The 19,582-nt window shown below is 39.1% G+C and overlaps 2 protein-coding genes across 2 annotated transcripts; one reads left to right on the top strand and one right to left on the bottom strand.

Moving 5' to 3' along the window:
* Positions 1-2,242: 2,242 nt before the first annotated feature.
* On the bottom strand, positions 2,243-17,254 carry TSGA10 (testis specific 10). The gene is given in 14 exon segments (XM_064645595.1): positions 2,243-2,432; positions 2,748-2,950; positions 5,168-5,225; positions 5,227-5,321; positions 6,978-7,142; positions 7,405-7,439; positions 7,687-7,801; positions 9,926-10,118; positions 10,342-10,397; positions 10,734-10,858; positions 12,632-12,708; positions 15,436-15,526; positions 16,859-17,093; positions 17,147-17,254. Coding segments are annotated over 14 exon segments (1,686 nt in total). The 3' UTR covers positions 2,243-2,302.
* LIPT1 (lipoyltransferase 1) lies at positions 16,842-18,620 on the top strand. The gene is made up of 2 exons (XM_064646302.1): positions 16,842-16,949; positions 17,176-18,620. Exon 2 carries the CDS (start codon positions 17,404-17,406, stop codon positions 18,523-18,525), a length of 1,122 nt encoding a protein of 373 aa, XP_064502372.1. The 5' UTR covers positions 16,842-16,949; positions 17,176-17,403; the 3' UTR covers positions 18,526-18,620.
* The last annotated feature ends 962 nt before the right edge of the window (positions 18,621-19,582 follow it).

Consider the following 19,582-nt stretch of genomic DNA (forward strand, 5'->3'; position numbering starts at 1 on the left):
GGCAGTAAATCAATACAAGGGGAAGCCGTATGAGGAGCAGCTGAGGTGACTTGGTCTGTTCAGCCTGGAGAAGAGGAAACTGACTGAGGGGAGACCTCATTGCAGTCTACAACTTTCTCATGAGGGGGAGAGGCAGACACTGATCCCTTCTCTGTGGTGACCAGTGACAGGACCCGAGGGAATGGCCTGAAATTGTGGCAGAGGAGGTTTAGGTTGGATATTAGGAAAAGGTTCTTCAACCAGAGGGGGGTTGGACACTGGAACAGGCTCCCCAGGGAAGTAGTCGCAGTACCAAGCCTGACAGAGTTCAAGAAGTGTTTGGATGATATGCTTGGGCACATAGTGTGACTCTTCGGGATGGTCCTGTGCAGGACTAAGGGTTGAAGTCGATGATCCTTGCGAATCCCTTCCAACTTGGCATAGTCTGTGATTCTGTGACTAGCTAAGTCGATGTTATAATAAGGATGTCCTATACCCACTTCTTTAAACTAACAACAAAACCCCAGTCAGTACTCGCCTCTGTTGCTTCCATTATATACTATCATGATACCGACTTTAATAATATTTTTCCTATATGGCCAATTTTCTGGTTTTCATTTGCCAGTACCAGAAAAATAGAAGCCAGCTTGGATTTTTAATTCCCTTCCCTGTAAGCAAGAGATACCTTTTCTTGCATGACCTTCTGAGAGAAAACAGAAAAGAAATAAAATTCTTGTAATCTTTGCAAGGGCATTGAAGGTCCACTGTTATGATTTTTTTAAAAGGCCAAAGAAGAAAAAAGCTGTGGTCTTTTAAAGAGGGCTAAATCTAATGTCAGCCCCAGATTTTTATATGAGAACATTTCAGTCTTTGCTGTGTAAGACTTCTGCACACTGCTTTTGCAACTGACTTACAGACAGCTTAATGGAACGTAGATTTGTTTTTTCCAAGGCAATTCAGGTAATTATGTTTGTAATTCTCCAGAAGTAGAAGATAAATTCTCTTCAAGAATGAAAAATGGTGATCTTTGTTTCAGCATAGGCTCAGTCTAATATTTGTTTTTCTAACTAATTGTAAACTAAGTGATTATATTGCAACTGTAAGCAACCATGTGAGTAACGAATTATCCTTGACTAGGAGAAGAGATTAAGTGTGGAGCCTATTGCAACTTTCTGCCAAGTGAACACTTCAAGAAGAAACACTTGCAGTCCCTATCAGGGAATACCCATATACCATGAAATGGATGCATTCACACAGGGGAAGTAGGGAGGTTCTTTTAAAACAAAGGTTCTCCTCTATTAGCATACAGTCTGGCTCATTCTATGCAGCTGGGGAAGCACAAATTATGCCACCTTTTAAACTGACTTCCACATCTAACACAAAAATTCTGTAGTTTTTGCCCTTGATTCAGGGTAAATGAGAATCCAATTTGAAACTGAAACTGAGAAATTTAAGAAATTCATCTTTAAAAGACCTAATTTCAGGAATAGAGATGCCCCCTCTGAAACCCTTGTCCTTACGTATGAGAGAACAGAATATCAACAAAGTAATTTACTACAGTTGAGACACCTGATTCTCAAACCTGTGTTATAATCACATCACTCTGCTTCTTTTAGCCCTCTTTTTTATGTACCCCAAAATAAAACCCGACATTGTAATATTTTATCCTCAATACATCCATGAAATAGAGAAGTTCTGTGTTTAACAGATAAGAAATCTATTTAAGACACAAAGACTATGTAGATAAACTAAGTCGTGAAGCAGGACAAGGACCATTCTCTGGTGCTGTGGCCAAATCATATGAAACAGTTTCTACATGTTGTTAGACTATCTTCTTAAAAAAATTAATATAAAATATTTGACCATATTGCCATTTAGGAACCACCCCTAGCACCTCAAGGAGTACCTGGGAGAATGGGGGTTGGTACAGGCTAAAATCATTCCAGAGGGTATAGAGAACTAGTAGTCTATAAAGCTCTTGCATAAACGACTAGTCACTTTGACTTTCACTATAGATCTAGACAGGCATCAGTATGTGTGAAGACAGACGAGCATCTTCAAGAAAATCACCCATCCCATCCTAATTCAGGCTATTCCAGAGGGTAGTTGATCTCACTGTCTCATTCTGTTGGCTATACAGGGAACCTATACAACTAATTTAGACAGCATGTATGACAGCTAAACAGACTAAATTTAGTGACATGAATAGTCTCCAAGCACAAAGGAGACATACAGCAAAGCAAACACAAACTTTGCCATTTATCTGACTAATTAATCTAAGTCTTAGTACTACATTGCATTTCACCCCAATTAGCTGCAGGAATCACAATACAAAAACATATACTTGCCTTTCAAAGCATTCACTCTCCAGCAGTCTTTTGGTGATATCCAAGTCTGCCTCAAACTCAGCTGCTCTATTTCTGAGGTGAGTAAAATCTCGACTCTGCACAGCACTGTGAAGTCCATACACTTTAATTAGATAGCAACTGTAATCCTCCAAGCCAAATACAATTATCCAAAATTAAAAGGGCAGCTATATCATGCAATTGAGATTAAGAACATTTTTTTTGAGCAAAATATAATGCTATGCAGGAAAGTCTATTAGAGTATAGCTGAGGAATCAAAAGCAGGTTTTTGGTATCTTCTGCTATTAAGGTAGCCAGGTACATTGGCCATTTGAAAATGCAGGTAGATACAAAACCATCTCTTTTTATATACCCTTATAAAGAATGAGAACATCTGCAATACTCTCCTAGTCATTTACTCACAGATGATTTTTCTCTAAAGCAAGCTGTTCCTTGAGAAACTGAATTTCAGAGTCTTTCTCTTGCTTTCCTATCTGTGACTGAAATTCTTTCTCACAATTGGACACAAGCAAAGATTCCAGGTTTTTCATAGATGCTCTTTCATTTCCCACTTGTTTTCTCAGCAGCTCTGTTTCAGAATGGGATGACTCACACTTACTCTGCAGCTAAACAAAGATTTTAAGTTTCAGATGTGTGTCTATTAAGCTTAATGGCATTTTATCAGGGTAACCTTTACAAAAAATAAAAAGATAAATATAAAAAAGGAAGTCTGGGATCAATGACAAAATTTGCTTTCACTCCCAGATGGATGATTAGTGCTATATTTTCCTAGTTAAAATCCTGTCGGATTTATAAATTCATTCAATGTATATATCTGAATATAAATGTACTTGATAGAAATGACAAAATGCTATGAAATATATGTATCAATGGATTCTGTAGACAGAATCATTAAAGAACAGGAAGTAAGTTTCACATTTTGTTGAGGCAAGAAACTATTGATTAACTATTTGCATGCAGGAAATAACACCTGATAAAACAAACCAGTATCAGCATCATCGGCAGAGTGAGAAGGCACTTAATTTGCTTAAAGAAGCATCAAGAGTAAACTGAGGGGGGAAGGAAAATGAATAAAATACAAACCAAGATATTAAGTATCTACATATCTTGGGGAAATCTATAAAAGAAGAATACCCATAAAAAATGGGTACATTTCACTGCCAAGGGAAAGATGGACATAGCCAAGACATAGCTACATACAAAAAAATAGCATAAGTAAGCTAGTTGCTATTTTCCCTTCGTCTTTGCATGTATGCATTTTAGTCTGTCTAACTGAGTCTGTTTGGGGTGCTGCAAACACTTTTATCTGTATTTTACGCAAGCCTAGTTTACATTACACACAATAATGCTCAGCCAAAGGTCATGGGAAATCTGTGAACTGCCACATCTTAACAAACACCCACCTCTCCAGCACATTCCTCAGAATTTTCAGAGGATAGTAATTTTTGTGTTCAAAGAAGGAAGATACTGGGAGAACTCAGATCATAGGCCAACAGGGAGGGGGGAAAGAAAAAAAAAGAAAAAAGCATTTTTCACTTACCGAAGCAAAGCTCAATTTTTTTCTCTTACCAAACTAAACCGAAAGGTTTCTTCATTCTGGAAGATCCCATTTTCTATGAACTGTCACTCAAAAATCTAGTTCCTTTGCAGAGAAACAGTTTTGATATTCTACATTTGTATTTCAGAACAAAAGAACACTGAAAACTTCAGGTTTAGTTTCCGCTTCTGAATATACATATGCTGCAATCTAGTAATGCAGATTCTGCACTGGAATACTATGTAAAATAAGAGCCCTGTCTGAAGGTTATACATGGCTGATGAAAGATTACTGGTTGAAAGATATGGAAAAATTCATGAAAATTCCCCAACTGCAGACTTTTCTCCAGCTCTCCAACTGCATTTCTGCATTTTTCTTTCCCAAAACTGTTGCTGTTCTCTACAGTCCCAGCAATTCCCTCCACAGACAATCTCACAAAAGGATCCAGGGAGGCTTAATCATATTAGATCTCATAAAAGTTTCAGATAAATGTCATATGCTGGAACTCTTCCCTATCAAAACAATCACAGAGGATTCCACAAGCATACAAAAGACATCACACACATGTGGCTAGAACACATAACCAACTGTCTAACAGCAGCTTTACCCATGATGGATGCAAAAGGCATAAAGGTTTAAAGAGAATGCTGGAAGCCTGTAAAGAACAAGAAATTATCTCAGCTGGAGCAGAGGATGGACAGGTCAGTGACAGAATTGTACTGAAAATATCTAAATAATCTAGGTATGTATGAACAATTTTTCAAAGTTTATCTAAGCTTAGTTTTAAAAATTTATATATCAGATATTAATTTTGTAGTTTTTGTAAAAATCAAGGTCAACAAAAATTTCAAGGGAAATTAAGAAAATATTAAAGATATTAATACTTCATAAAACAGTCAGTCATTTTAAAGTCCATGTCAAGTTTCATTGCTAATAAACAACTCCAGCTATTCTGCTCACTTATTGACTAGATGTAAAATGCAAGATATCTTTCATGAAAACAACCAGTAACTCTAAGCCCTGACTTTTGAGTATTCATAGTCAAGCCTTGCAAAGCAGTGTCCTTTTCAAAGAGTATACAGCACATAAACTTTGAGGACTAAGCCCCTGAGAAATGCCAAATTAAACATTAAAAAAATTGAAAAATTGATCATCCATGATCCTAAAGTATATGTAGATCCCTTAAGTATAACATAAGTTAACATAAACTTGTTTTTCTAATATATTTCACATACCCTTTCTACTTTTTCTGCTGTGGAAGTTAAATGCTAATGTAATCGTTGACTCCATCTAATTTAATGCAAAGTTTTTGTATAGATGTGAGATTTGCAAGTATAGGGACTCTCCCAATGTATATTTTGAAGCTCTCTATCCATTTTCAGAAGAGACTTGCTTAACACAGAAATATGAGACTTGTATGCTGCTTCTGTTGGCAAATGCTACAGTAAAGCAATATCAGATAATCAAAATGCTACTGTAAAAAAATTTACAAAAATCCTACAAAATATCTCTGTGGGAATTTCAAGAGGCAGCAGTAATTTATTCTAGAATAAACCATAAAGTTATTTCTTTAAATAACTCCTGTATGTAAAAACTAGAAGAGTTCTTGCTACTGACAGCAAAATTAGCTACTGACATTTTAAACTCTACTCCTAGAATTCTACTCCTTCTGCAGAGCTAATAAGGTTGAAAATTCTGCCATGGGTCACATTTCATTTTCAAATGAGATCCTCTTATTTTAGCAATAAAATGTGGGTTTGAATGTAGATGATCTGCAAATGCTGAGATTCTGTCAGTCATATTTATACTGCTGTCACCTGTAAACTGAGGCATGACTATGAGATGACAAAGTCACATTAAAGAGGAGTCCACAAGTTAGCAGCAGCAGTTCTGACTAAAAGCATTAAGAATTCATGAGCTTAAAATTAACTCAACCTAGGATTTTCCTCTTTGAAAAATGCCTGTACTTTGCCCAGTGATACTTGTATTCCTGGTCAGTCACTTTTAACTTCTTAATTTTCAGTGGGTGGCAGAATGGATCTGGGAGATTAGTAGAGCAAAGTGAAAGGTAAAGCACTGTGATTTTCTTGAAGACTTTATTAAAAATTACATCCCAAGAGATGATTGTATGAGGAACATATCACATTAACTCTAGCTCTGTCTTACCTAAGAAAAGCACAAGGAACACAGAGAACTGCTGAACACATTAAGATTTTTGAACAAAAACCTCTGTGCTTTGTATGTGTGCCTTGCAAGTAACTGCTATGAAACTGAATATGACATCTGGAATTCTGATCCAATATGTTGGCACAGTTTTCATGAAGAGGCCTGTTTACTCCTGTATTTAATAGCAGGTGTATGGGGTGGAATTAGAAGGATGAAATATCTTCTGGTTTGAGGCTTTCTGGACAAACTAGGACCATGTGCCATTTTTATTATTTTTTAAAAGAAAAGTCAAAATCTGCCACACAATCTTCCTGTGGTGTTGCTGTTCTGTTATTGTTACAGTCTCATCCACTTTCTGACAGCAACAGTTTGGTTCTCTTGAGTATCTAATGTGCTTAAGTAGCCCTTGGTAGCTTATATGATATTCATGAAGGACAGGTGATCTGCAACTAAAACTGGGAAAACCCCAAACCACGTGTATATGTTTGCAGAATATTTCCAAAGCCATGCTGTGAATTTCTGTAAGTTCTTCAGTTCTTCTTTTCAAGTGGGAAGAGGCTCTTTGGGACACCTAAAAGAAGGTTGAAAACCTGGAAGCAAGAAGAGCAGGGACAGGAACATAATAGGTGACAAAGCACTAGATACATTTCAGGTATGCTGTGGAATTGTGTGTGACTTTATGCCTTCAGTGATTCCAAATATAAGAGCATTTTACTTTTTGTTTTCCTTGAAATTTGCTATTATTTTCCAAGATCTCTTTTCCCAAGTGTGACTAGTGAAGATCTAATCATATTATTATATAAAGTTAAAATCCATAGAGTTCATGGCAGCAAATCTCTCTAAAACATAAGAATTTGTATTAAACATAACTTAAAAATACTACCAGATCATTTCAAGGCTGAACTATGGAAAGAAAGGTTTCAACTCACTTGCTCCATCTGTGTTCCAAGGGACTCTATTTTCTCTTTCAACCTGATCAGTGCCAGTCTAACAGAGGAAAAGCCTGCTTCTGCTTGATGGCATTTTGCTTCCCAACTTTCTCTTTGTTCACAGGCCTTGTGGTAATTCTCCAAGAGCTCACAGTTCTCTCTCTCCTAACACATAAAGCTTGTTTATTTAATAATTTGCAGTAAGCTCCACAAAATAGGGATAGCTATAGATCTACAGGTATGGTATTGGATATTCTATTTCCACTGAAAATTTAGCCTCTTGGCCAAAACATTGAGACACTTTTTAAGAACCAGAGTTTTGTTCAAGAAGACTACATTTTATGAACAAAAGACATCTGTTAAAAATGTCTAGGTTAATGTTAGAAATACAAGGTATAGCAATGTAGCACAGTAATATTTTTTTTACTTTAATCCCAGAGTTCAAAGCCTCTGTATTACTCACTGTCTAAATTTATAAGTTTAATAAACACACAGACGTATGAGTGTATATATATAGAAGCACAATGAAATATATTGCATTGATTGTGTACTGCAAAAATAGCCATGAAAATGTGTCCAAGCTAATAAAACCAAATTAATAGAATGCAAATAAGTTTTGGCTAGGAAGCAAATTTTTCCATGGAGATATTGTTAAAATTATTTTTAATTAAAAAACAACAGCTTTTACTAACAGTTTTAATTTATGTACTCATCTTAGACTTCAGTACATTCTTCAGCCTGACAGTATCTGTGTTTGAATCCTGGGCCTTCAACTTCATATAATCAAGCTTGTTTTGGTATTTTGCTCGGTTTTTATGTAGTACCTATGAAGAAAGTTTCTTTTCATGAGGTTAGAGCATACTGCTTATACCTTTACAAAAAAACACAGAAAAATAGTGTGTACTTAAGGTCCATGGCTTTATTAACTGGTTTTTAAAAGGCTATATAAAATCTAAATTATTTGTACTTCTATACACCAAATTTTTCACTTGTCAAAAGTAATTTGTTTCTTTGACTTATAAATAATGCTAAATCTTCCTAAGAAGAAAAATGTCTATAAAGAAATGAAGCATTTAAGAAGAAAAATACAGATGGTTTATTTAGCAGCCAAATTGTCATAAAACAATTTAAAAAGCAGAGCTCAGTTAGCTCCCTTTTTTTAAACATTCTAGTCTTTTAAAAGCCCACATTTTAAAAAGAAGACAGATAAAAATTTTAATTAAGTGGTCAAATTATTTATTAATTGCTTATATCTTAATTAATTAAGTGCTTATCTCCTAATCAGGAAAAATAAAGCCAGAAGTATTAGAAGGACACACAGAGAATTTCTGGCAACTATTGCTTGAGAAAGAGAACAGCAGAGGAAAAAAAAATGCAGAAAGGCTGTCTTGAACTGCACTGTTCAGAAACTTTTTCTTTCATATAAAATTACCAGGAAAACATTCATCTGCAAGAACTGGGGGCAAGTGTGTGCGTGGGGGTGATGTGGTGTGTAGAAGGGTATGAAGAAACTCCTGTTCCTGTTGCAGAAGGGCTGTGAGTTGCTGAGAAAGGTGCTCTGAAAATCTGTCAGCTTTTCCAGTTAAGCTCAAATGTAGAAACGAGAATGCTACTTTAAATACATGGAGTAACACCTCAATTAATGGAATAATCTAGAGGAGCCAATACACATTATAGAGGCAAGCCTTTTAAAAGCACTTGATTGTGTAAGACTGAGATTTTTGTTTCTAACTTTTTCTACAAGCATCCAGGTATTGCAAAGAAAACCATGAAGTTTTCAAAAGCAGCTAGGAGCAACAGGAGGCATCATCAGTATCAGCTGTGCTTCTGAGAGAAGGTGAAGCATAGTGATTCCCTGGAGAATCTTTGGTGGTTAAAGCTGCTTCAAACCTTGCCTTTTCTTGGATACTCAGGGAGGGCACCAAAGTGAAACAGGTAGGATGTTTGAGAGAAGTTATTTAGAAGGCAAGTTGTCTCACCTAATTTTTGCAGCAAAGAATTAGGCACCAATCTAAAGTCATTAGCTACACTGCCTCTTCAGTGAAGGGAGAGAGGCAGGTAATATTAATTACTTTAAAAACTGGAATGGGATGAATCTCCTGGAGGAATTTTCTTCACTTAAAAGGGAGACTTCATGACTTAAAGCTTTTATATACTTAGGATCAGGTGCAGTTAATTTGCTCCTTTCAAACTAAATAGCACTTCTAGAGGAAGAGAAAACCAGGTGAGCAGTAGACTAAGTGCAGAGAAGAAAGATCAAGTATCAGAAAACCTAAATGAAGGCAAGAAGCTGAAGAAAAAGAAGAAAACAAGAACATTACATAGGGACGAACTACTACAGGTATTAAGCTTAATTTCTAGCTGCTTGGAAAATGTTGGTGCAGGAGTATTATGTGTGCATGAGATGGCACTTTAAATATTTTAATTACTTCCACTAGGAACTGCACAGAGATAATTAACACAGTAGACAATGTAAGGCTGTATTACAACCAACTATTTCCATTATCTTTTATCCAAAAGCCACTTTTAAGGAAACATACATCAATAAAATGCTATTAATAACATTTAGAACCTTGTTAAAATGTGTAATGTGTTACATTATTAGCAGGTGAAAGTAACAAGCTTTTAAGTACTCTAGACCGGTCACAGCACAGTATAAGGAACACTCACTGCTTCCTTTATAGTACTTTTCCATACAAGTGATAGTTACAGCTGGCACATTGTTTTTACTTTAGGATTGGAACAAAACACTAATTAGCTGTTCCTCAAGATAAATATCTAAACCATTACATAAGAATAGCTGGTTCTCTTCATACAAGTGAGCTGAGCAATAAAGGAAAAATCAGAGTTTGAAACACAATCTTAAAGCTAGTTTGCAGATTTACTTCAAATGAGGACCCACCAATTTCCTGTGCTGCTTGAAAAAGGCATCATTTTTTCTTTTTAGTCAAGGGTTCTTGGTACAAACATACCTGAATTTCTTGTTTAATATTAGAGAGATGCTCCTGTAACCTGTCATTCTCCTGAGCTAATGATACTCTGTTCTTGTTGGTCTGTGTGAGTTCTTTGTTGGTTTCTTATAGCTGTTGATGCAAACTGGTGATATCCTCCTCACAGATGGAGAGCACTTCAGCAGATGTCCTATGCAGCAAATAAAAATTTCTTCAGGTATGACACTGCTGCCCAATCGAATACAAATGACAGCTTTTCCAGTGGTTAAGTTTTCAAGTCAGGAAAGGAAGCTGTAACATTTTGATATTAATTTGAGTAAAAGAAATTTCTACATTAGTACATCCTATGATTCATTTTTTTATTCAATGCTATAAATTAATCACAATTTGATAATAATGTTGACATTTCTTACTTTGTGGAATGCTCCAACTCAGAAATCAGAATCTTGAAATCTGAAATTATTTTCTCCTGGAAAAGAAATACAGAATTAAAATAAACCTCTCACCACTCCTCAGTATAAATGGAAGAAAAAAATTGAGCAATATTATTTATATCTCTTTTTATTCAACTAGCTGATTATTTTAACTATTTAATGCAAAATGGATTGTGATTTTCCAAGCTTCATCATGTACTATTTAGATTTGAAAATTCTTTTCTTTTTTTTTAATTTGGGAAACAAAAGAACAAATGATATCTGAGTGAAAGCCCTGGCTGGTCTGGATGGTTGTGAAGGGCTGTTAGAGATCCCGATTCCAACTCTGCCTCCTGAAAAAAAAGCTGTCCATATAACCCTTACATTCTCACAGTATTGAGAATGTAAGGGTTATATGAACCCAGGGCTGACACATTCTTGAGGGAACTGGTGGATGAAGTGGCTAAGCCACTATCTGTCATATTTGAGAAGTTGCGGCAGTCTGGTGAAGTTCCCACTGAATGGAAAAAAGAAAGCATAAATTCCCCATTTTTAAAAAGGGAAATAAGGAAGACCCAGGGAACTGCAGGCCAGACAGTCTCACTTCGGTACCTTGGCAAGATCATGGAGCAGATCCTCCTGGAAACTATGCTAAAGCATATGGAAAATAAGGAAGTGACTGGTGACAGCCAACATGTCCTTCACTAGGGACAAATCGTGCCTGACAAATTTGGTGGCCTTCTACATAGGGGTTACAGCAGTGGTGGATGAGGGAAGCGCAACTGATGTCATCTAGCCAGACTTGTGCAAAGCATTTGACACTGTCCCGCACAACATCCCTGTCTCTAATCTGGAGAGATGTGGGTTTGACAGATGGACCATTTGGTGGATAAGGAATGGGTTGGATGGTTGGACTCAAAGTGTTGTCACTCAGCGTCCAAGTGGAGACCAGAGGTGTTCTTCAGTGATCGGTGTTGGGACTGGTGCTGTTGAACATCTTCACTGGTGATATGGACACAGACTGAGTGAAGAAAGGATCAAGAGCAGGCCTGGGGAGAAGAACTTGGGAGATTTGGGGGTGTTTGAGGGTGGGAAGCTAAACCTGACCTGGCAATGTGTGCTGTCAGACCAGAAAGCCAACCACGTCCTGGGCTGCATCAAAAGCAGCGTGACCAGCAGTTTGAAGGAGGTGATGTTCCCCCTCCACTCTACCTTCATGAGACCCCACCTGGAGCACTGCATCCAGCTCTGAGACCCCCAGCTCAAGAAAGACACTGACCTGTTGGAACAAGCCCCAAGGAGGGCCATGAAGATGATCACAGGGATGGAGCATCTCTCCTATGAAGTCAGGCTGAGAGAGTTGGGGTTGTTCAGCCTGGAGAAGAGAAGAATCTGGGGAGACCTTACAGCACCTTCCAGTACCTAAAGGTGGCCAACAAGAGAAATGGGGAGGGACTTTTCACAAGTGCATGTAGTGATAGGACAAGGGGGAATGACCTAAAACTGAAGGAGAGCAGGTTTAGATTAGATATTAGGAAGAAATTCTTGACTGTGAGGGTGGTGAAACACTGGAACAGGTTGCCCAGAGAGGCTGTGGACTCCCCATCCCTGGAAGTGTTCAAGACCAGGTTGGATGGAGCTCTGAGCAACCTGACCTAGTGGAAGGTGTCCCTGCCCATGGCCAGGGGTTGGAACTAAATGGTCCTTAAGGTTCCTTCTGACCCATCCATAACTCTGTGTTTTCCTTGAGCTGGGGGTTCTACGGGACAGAAGCCAAGCAGCTGTGATGAACATACCAACTTCTGGTACAGTACCAGCATAACAGCTTACCTAAACAGCTGTGTGCAGCAGGCATGCAGTCTCTGCACTTTTATGCTCTTAAATCTTGCTTTCAAAGATTATCATAATCCTCGTTTTCCCCACAGGTGTATCTGACTGAAATTCTAGAGGCAAAACAAAATCAGAGGTTAGAAAAAATCCTAAAAATTATTAAAAATAAGATGCATTGTAAAATCTTGTACAAAGTTATCAGTAAAAGCATTTTCCCCATTAATTCTTATATAAATATTTATAAACACTCCCTTCAAAGAAATTTTAATTATTTCTCTACTTGGTTTCATCTTGGGAGGTTTTTTAATAACTCTTATCTATGAAAATTCAACTTTCAGTATCAAGTTTATGACTTAGAGCACAGTTCCTCAATAAACATTACTAAAGTCAAGAAAAGGTGTTCATATTTCTTTTTGGTTTTAAGTACAAACGAATACTGAGTGACCAGTTGCTGCTATACCTTTTTGAATGGCTTTTTCGTTGGGGGAGGGAGTTAAGCTAAGCTTCTCCTTAAGTGACACAACATTTTCTCCACACCTTGACAGATAAAAAGATGACTTCCTCAAATAATACTTCATTCTTAATGGCTATTTGGAGATGGAAACAGGGAGGTGGGTGGGCATAATAAATTGGCATTCTTGGGCAATACCACCTCCCATTGTTGGTTTGAGTGGAATTCTTCGGTTTTAGAGCACCTTTAACACAAACCTCCCATCTGCACACATGTGGCGTAGGCCTCACCCGTGATTAACGTGAAAGCCTCAGAGGAAGGCAGGGAAAGGCAGCACAAGCAATGCTTACAGGTCAGAAGACTTCAGAGACAAAGCCAAGCAGCCAAGTCTCATTAATCCAGCCCCAGGAGAGAGATGGGTATTCTGAAACTGCCACAGCTGATCAACTGGGACTGACTGTGAGCTCAGGCAGCTCAGCTGAACACCTCTGCTCTAATTAGGTTCATCTCTTTCAGAAACTAATATCCAAGGAGACACGTTTACAGATGAAAACTCCAGCAATTGCAATACACTCTCTCTGGCTTGACAAGAACAAAACAAGTGTTAGATAAGACTGATTTAATCTTGTGAAAATAGCCTTCTTTTAGTTAAATCGTATCTTCTATCCAAAACCCATCTAATCTGCATATGTATTTGTAAGATTATGTGCCAGTTGTATCTTCCAGAATAAATATCACCCTTAACATCACACTTGTTTCTTGACAGTGTCAAGCATTAGCTTCACACATATGATAAAACACCAGTCTGAACTCATTCCCGATTTTTAATGCCAGGATTGACATATTAACTGGTTTGCAGACATTGTAAAGTTAAAATGTATTACAAGGCTAATTGTGCTTTTCTTTATTCCATCAACAAAATCATATGAGAGAGACTACTTCTTACATCTTCTTATGTCCAAGATAGCAGTTCTTATTTACAGTACCTCTAGCTGCATATCTCTTCTTGGAATAGCACAGACAGGGACAGGAAGATTGGTGCCTTTGAAGAAAGTGATGTGAAAAGGGTAAGGGGACCATGTGAGTCCTCTGACTCCTATTGCCTGCTTCTGTCAGGCATGGATATAAAGAGTCTTTGAAAGAGGCTGCTTTAGGTCATCCCAAAGTCAAGCTGAGAAATCCAATGAAACTCACTCTCTTCCCTGATAGCCACTAGAACAGGTTTTATATTCTGCAGGCAGTGTCAGGTGAATGATGGGGTTTTTTGGCAAGCAACCACTATAAAGCAGTCATGAACAGAGCTCACCTTTTCAGATATTAGGTGTGAGTAACACCTTAGAAATACAATCCTCACCCAAAGAGAAGAAATTGGAAGATTTTAACTTCCAGAAAAAGAGCAAGAGAAACAAGTCTCTTTCTTTTCCTCACCCCATTCTGGATTTATTGTAAGTCTTTCTTTTGGATTTTGGTATGGTGGAGACCATTAGAGACTCTGCATTATCATGTTTATCTCCAAAAGAGATGCGAAAAGAGCATTTCAGGTTTTCATAACTTTAATTATGAAGAATAATAAGAATTTTATTATGAAGAATAAAAAATTATTCTTTATGAAAGTTCATTTTAGGTGTGAAATTAGACATTTTTAATTAGTTTTGCTCTGGTATGTCTAAGGTATCCTCTAAGAGACATATGGTGAGTTCTCTCTTATATGTTTATGCAGGTTAATGTTGTGCACAGCAGTTACTGTGCTTTTTGTATACCAAACAACACATTCTTGATCAAAGAAGAAATGAAATTCATACACAGGATTGTTTTCAAAAGCAAAAATAACAATTGCTGTATTTTGCAGATGTGATTTATACACTAGTAGTTGAGACATAAAAAATGTATTTAAAAGTCCAATCCAGAAGAAATAAATAAATAAATCATGGTGTGCATTTAAAAAATTCATATTTTTTGCTTATTGTCAGAATATTTACAATTATCTTGCTGGGTTTGTCTTCAACAATAGCCACTTTTCAGGAAAGGCATTTATTGTTCATGTGTATTGTACCCTTCAGCATATCAGAAACAGACCCTTGATGTTTTTACCTGTCCACCTAGTATTCTGCACAGTTTACTTTTTTTTAGCACATTGTGCTTCTAACTATGGAAACATTTTTTAACTAGAAAAACACGTAGTGTAACAGCTAGAAAAACACGTAGTGTAACAGCTAGAAAAACACGTAGTGTAACAGCTCAAAGTAGGTTTTTAGTGTCACCCTGTGGCAAAATGACACATTGCAAATTTCCAAGAATCAATTGCCAAAATGGAAACAAATGGTCCCACATTTTGTTTGGTTTTTTGTAACATCAGAAGTCTCACAAGATGCATTTCCCTACTTCTGACCAGTGTCACAGTGCATGGGTTCACTTCTGTATTTTGCCAACTACTTCCAAAGTTGATTTTCCAATATTCAGAAGTACACATGCCTTTTGCCCTGTGCATTACCGAATAGCTCACCACAGTGAAAAGTTATCGCCAGTCTAATTTAGCAAGAAGTTATGTCTATTGCAAATCACTTAAAATAATTCACAACTTTTTTTTTTTTTTTTTAATATGACAATACAATGTTCCAAGTGCTGGGACACACATTACATCAAGATTCTTTTAGAGTCTGTTTCTCCCACTAATCACCACCAGCACACATGTGGTGATGGTTTCTTACTTTTTATTTGCCCTACTACACCCACACAGCCCTTTTAAGTGTTTGGTAAGGACTGTCATGCTCTTAATTAATCAGTTCTTCAGTAGGAAATAACCCCAAACTTACGTCTTTAATCTTGGAAGTCTTTCATCCTTATCCACCTTCTTTTCTCCTTCACCTTTCAGGGAATATAGTTGTTCTGATACTGTTCGTTCAACTAGAAGGTTAAGGCAATTCAGGCCACATCACAAGCAGTTTTCTTTACTGGAAAAGCAAATACAGGAGCACCCAGTTATACATCCAAAGCCAAACTGCTTCCTCAAGTAATCTCACTGTTTCACCTGAATATCAATTTGGCATTTCTTTGAAAGTCATCTATTCCCAAAACTAGAAAAAAGAAAAATTACTTAGCCCTAACTACCTGTTCAAGAGGGATAGCCTATGTGAATTCTCACAACCCACTGTATCAACTTTTCTCTCTACAGTTCCTTCATGTCTTGGTACTCCTATATTAAGGCAGAGAGGAAGACAAAAGCATGCAATGTATCCTTTATAAATACACATACACCAGAAAGAGATATACAACACATATTTGCCCATAGGGATACTACTGCAGATAAAAAGGTTCAGCTAGCATTGAACATTGTCCCACAGTGTATGCTTAAATACAGACAAGAGCTATTGATAGTTAAGGTCTGGTAGACTTTAAGAATGGCTTAAACCAATGCAAATCTGGAGACAACTTGCTGTATGAAATACATCTACAGTTACTTAGTTTTTGATCACTTCCAGCTTGTTAATGAATTACACTATCAACATTTAGTTTCCATATCTTCCTAAATCCCATGGAGAGTTTCTGCGTATTTCACAAGCCTCTGTACATTTGTATTAACTCCTTCAGCCTCCTTGTGAACCCGTGAAAGCTGCTAGCATCCACAACAACCCGTGGACAGAAATTGCGCGGCTGGGTCTTGCAAGAAGAATCATCCATTTTATCCGTTGTGCACTGGCCTCTTGTTGGCATGACCCTGTAAGTATTACTGACAATGCCTGTAAGTATCTGAAGGGAGGGTGCAAAGAGGATGGAGCCAGGCTCTTCTCAGTGGTGCCCAGCAATAGGACAAGAGGCAACAGGCAGAAACTGATGCACAGAAAATTCCGCCTGAATATGGGGAAGAATTTCTTTATTGTATGGGTGACTGTGCACTGAAACAGATTGCCCGGAGAGGTTGTGGAGTCTCCCTCGCTCAGATATTCAGACCCGTCTGGGCACAATCCTGTGCCACGTGCTCTAGGATGACCCTGCCTGAGCAGGGAGGTTGGTCCAGGTGACCCAGTGTGGTCCCTTCCAACCTTTCCCATTCAGTGATTCTGTGACCCGATCATTCCCGCTTTTTCCCAGCTCCCTCCCTCTGCACAGTGCCATGGCTGCGCTGCGACAGGCAGGACATCGGCAATCCCCGAGCGGCAGCAGCCCGCTCACAGCTCTCCGCCCTCATCCCTTCCCCAGCTCCACGGCGGGGCAGCGCCCGCCCCCAGCGCCTCTCACCCGGGAAGCGGAAGGCGCTCCGGAGGCCACCGGCTCCAAGGACGCCGCCGGCTCCAAGGAGCCCGCGGGAGCAGGGGCTGCACTCCCCGCCGTGAGTAGCGCAGGGGTGGCCGGCGGGACGCGGGGGCGGCGGCGGGCGAGGGGCGCAGCGCCTCGGAGCAGCCGCCGGGGCGAGGGGACACCACGCCAGGAACACCGGGGGAAAAAAAGCCAAAAACCCCCTAACAAAGCTAGACTACGCGAAGTAAAACCGCATTAGGAAGGCTCTGTTGAGTGAGGGGAAAATACACATTCCGTCTCTTCTTTTGGTCTTTTAGGCACCAGGGACTGCGAGGAGCAGCTACTCTGACACCCCCGGATGTTTTCGGGAAGCTCCCGACAGGGCTTGAGCGGCATCACCCGGAGAAGTACCAATGCCTTGGAACTGGCATGCTGCCGTGGGAGGAGCATGACTGCGTCATGCCTGCCTCTAGCATTTCATTTCTGCCGCACCCAGCTTTAGCAGAGTGGATATTCCTTCCATCCGCTGTCCAATTATTAAAAACATGGTACTCCAGCCATCGTTAAAGAACTGCTTTCGGCTGTCCTGCGTCCTCAGGACTCCAAAAGCTGGCTTCAGGAGCACAGCTAGTGGAGCCCTCATTATCCAGTCTGTTTCTAATGACGTTTACCAAAATCTAGCTGTGGAAGACTGGATCCACGACCACATGGATTTAGAGAAGCGACAGGTCCTTTTCCTTTGGAGAAATTCCCCTGCTGTGGTAATAGGGAGACATCAGAATCCCTGGCAGGAATGCAACCTCAGGCTGTTGAGGCAAAAAAATATAAAACTAGCCAGGAGAAGAAGTGGAGGAGGGACAGTTTACCATGACCTCGGTAATATCAATTTGACTTTCTTCACGACTAGAAAAAAATACGAGCGAATGGAAAACCTGAAACTGGTTGTTAAGGCACTGAAAGCCTTGCGCCCCCAGTTAGACATACATGTCACTGACAGATATGACATCTTGCTAGATAGGCACTACAAAATCTCAGGTACTGCTGCAAAGCTGGGAGGGACAAGTGCTTATCACCACTGTACCTTACTCTGTAATGCAGATAAGTTTGTTTTATCTTCTGTGCTAAAAAGTCCTTATAAAGGGCTAAAGAGCAATGCCACTCCTAGTGTGCCTGCCTCGGTGAAAAATCTCTTTGAAGAGGATCCTAGTTTAACTTCTGAGATGCTCCTGGATGCCATTGCTAAGGAATATGCTACACAACACCAAATAGATCATCATATCACCTTAATAAACCCAGCTGATGAGACTCTGCTTCCTGGAATTAATAATAAAACTAAAGAACTACAAACCTGGGAGTGGGTGTACGGAAAGACACCAAAGTTCAGCGTTAGCACTTGTCTTAACATGGCCTATAAAGATTCTGTTCTTGACATTAAAGTAAATATGGATGTAAAGCATGGAAGGATTGAAGTCTGTAACATCGATCTGCCGGAGCAGTGGCTGCCACCAGCACTGTACAGCAAACTGGTCAAGAGCCTTACTGGCAGTAAGTTTTGCCCAAACGAAACCACAACACTAGTGACAACATTGCTAAGAGTGTGTCCACAAGATGATGAGTTGCACAGCAGGTGGAATCTACTATGTGAGAATATGATAATGCTAATGTGACTTGCATTTGGAAAATGTAAGTTAAACTTCTGTTGCTTTTTTATTTAATGTATTAAAAACAAAATTAAAGCTGAATTTTTCTCTTACTAGTCAAACTGTTCAATCTTGTGCTTTTGTTTAATATTACAATTAGATTTCACACTGCCTGCACCCGATGTTCCCAAACTGTAGGATGTAAGCCACTGCTGACAAGACATCATTGCTGCTTAAATCAGAAATGGTGCGGGCATCCCAAATTGGCCCTGTAGGAGAGGAGGTACAAATGGCTGGCAGAGATGGGATGGGGTAGGTGAAAACTGGTGCTTTGCTGCTGCCCTGGATGCCCCAGCCTGCACCCTGTTCCTTGGGGATTGTAGTCCAAAGGCTGTGTCTCAGCCTCTGAACTGTGTGGAGACGGATGTCCCCTGGTTTCTGGTTGAAAGTCCTTTCTTGCAGAATGCTGGTGCCACTGTGCCTCCACTGTACAAGCATGGTATGTATTTTGAACTCACTGCTGTGTAATGAATCACTTTGACAGTTCCACCCTGGATTAGGGCTTTTTTGTCCATGCATGTGCAAGAGCAGGCAAAGGATTAGGAAATTCGGTGCGGGGGGTTGTGTGATGAGGGCAGGAGAGCTGTGCCTCCTTTGTTCCTACACTGCCTGGCAGGAAGCTGGGAGTCCCTGCTGCCTTGGGTACTGGTATCTAAGCTAAACTTTAGGAGATACAGTTGCAAGTACAGATCTGGGAGAAACAGGTTTCCTTATGTTACAACCTAGGAGAAAATTTTCTAGTAAGAGACAATAGTGAACTGAAAATTACAATTTTAATGTTAAATAATAGTTCAATATAAAGTAAAATTATGAAAGAAAGGCTCAAGATATATTTCACTGCTGTTGTGAATAAGCAAAATGCAATTTTGATTAGGTCAGAACAGAAGCACTTTATTACTACAGTTTTAGGAGAGAACCCAGTGCAGCAGTGACAGACTCCACTGATCTGAAGTCTCCAAATGAGGCAGTCACAGAGTTTATGTACCTTTATATTACACAACTCTTTCTTCACCAAACTGCTCTT

The sequence above is a fragment of the Pseudopipra pipra genome, chromosome 2 (assembly GCF_036250125.1).
Source record: "Pseudopipra pipra isolate bDixPip1 chromosome 2, bDixPip1.hap1, whole genome shotgun sequence".
Classification (NCBI taxonomy): Eukaryota; Metazoa; Chordata; class Aves; order Passeriformes; family Pipridae; genus Pseudopipra; species Pseudopipra pipra.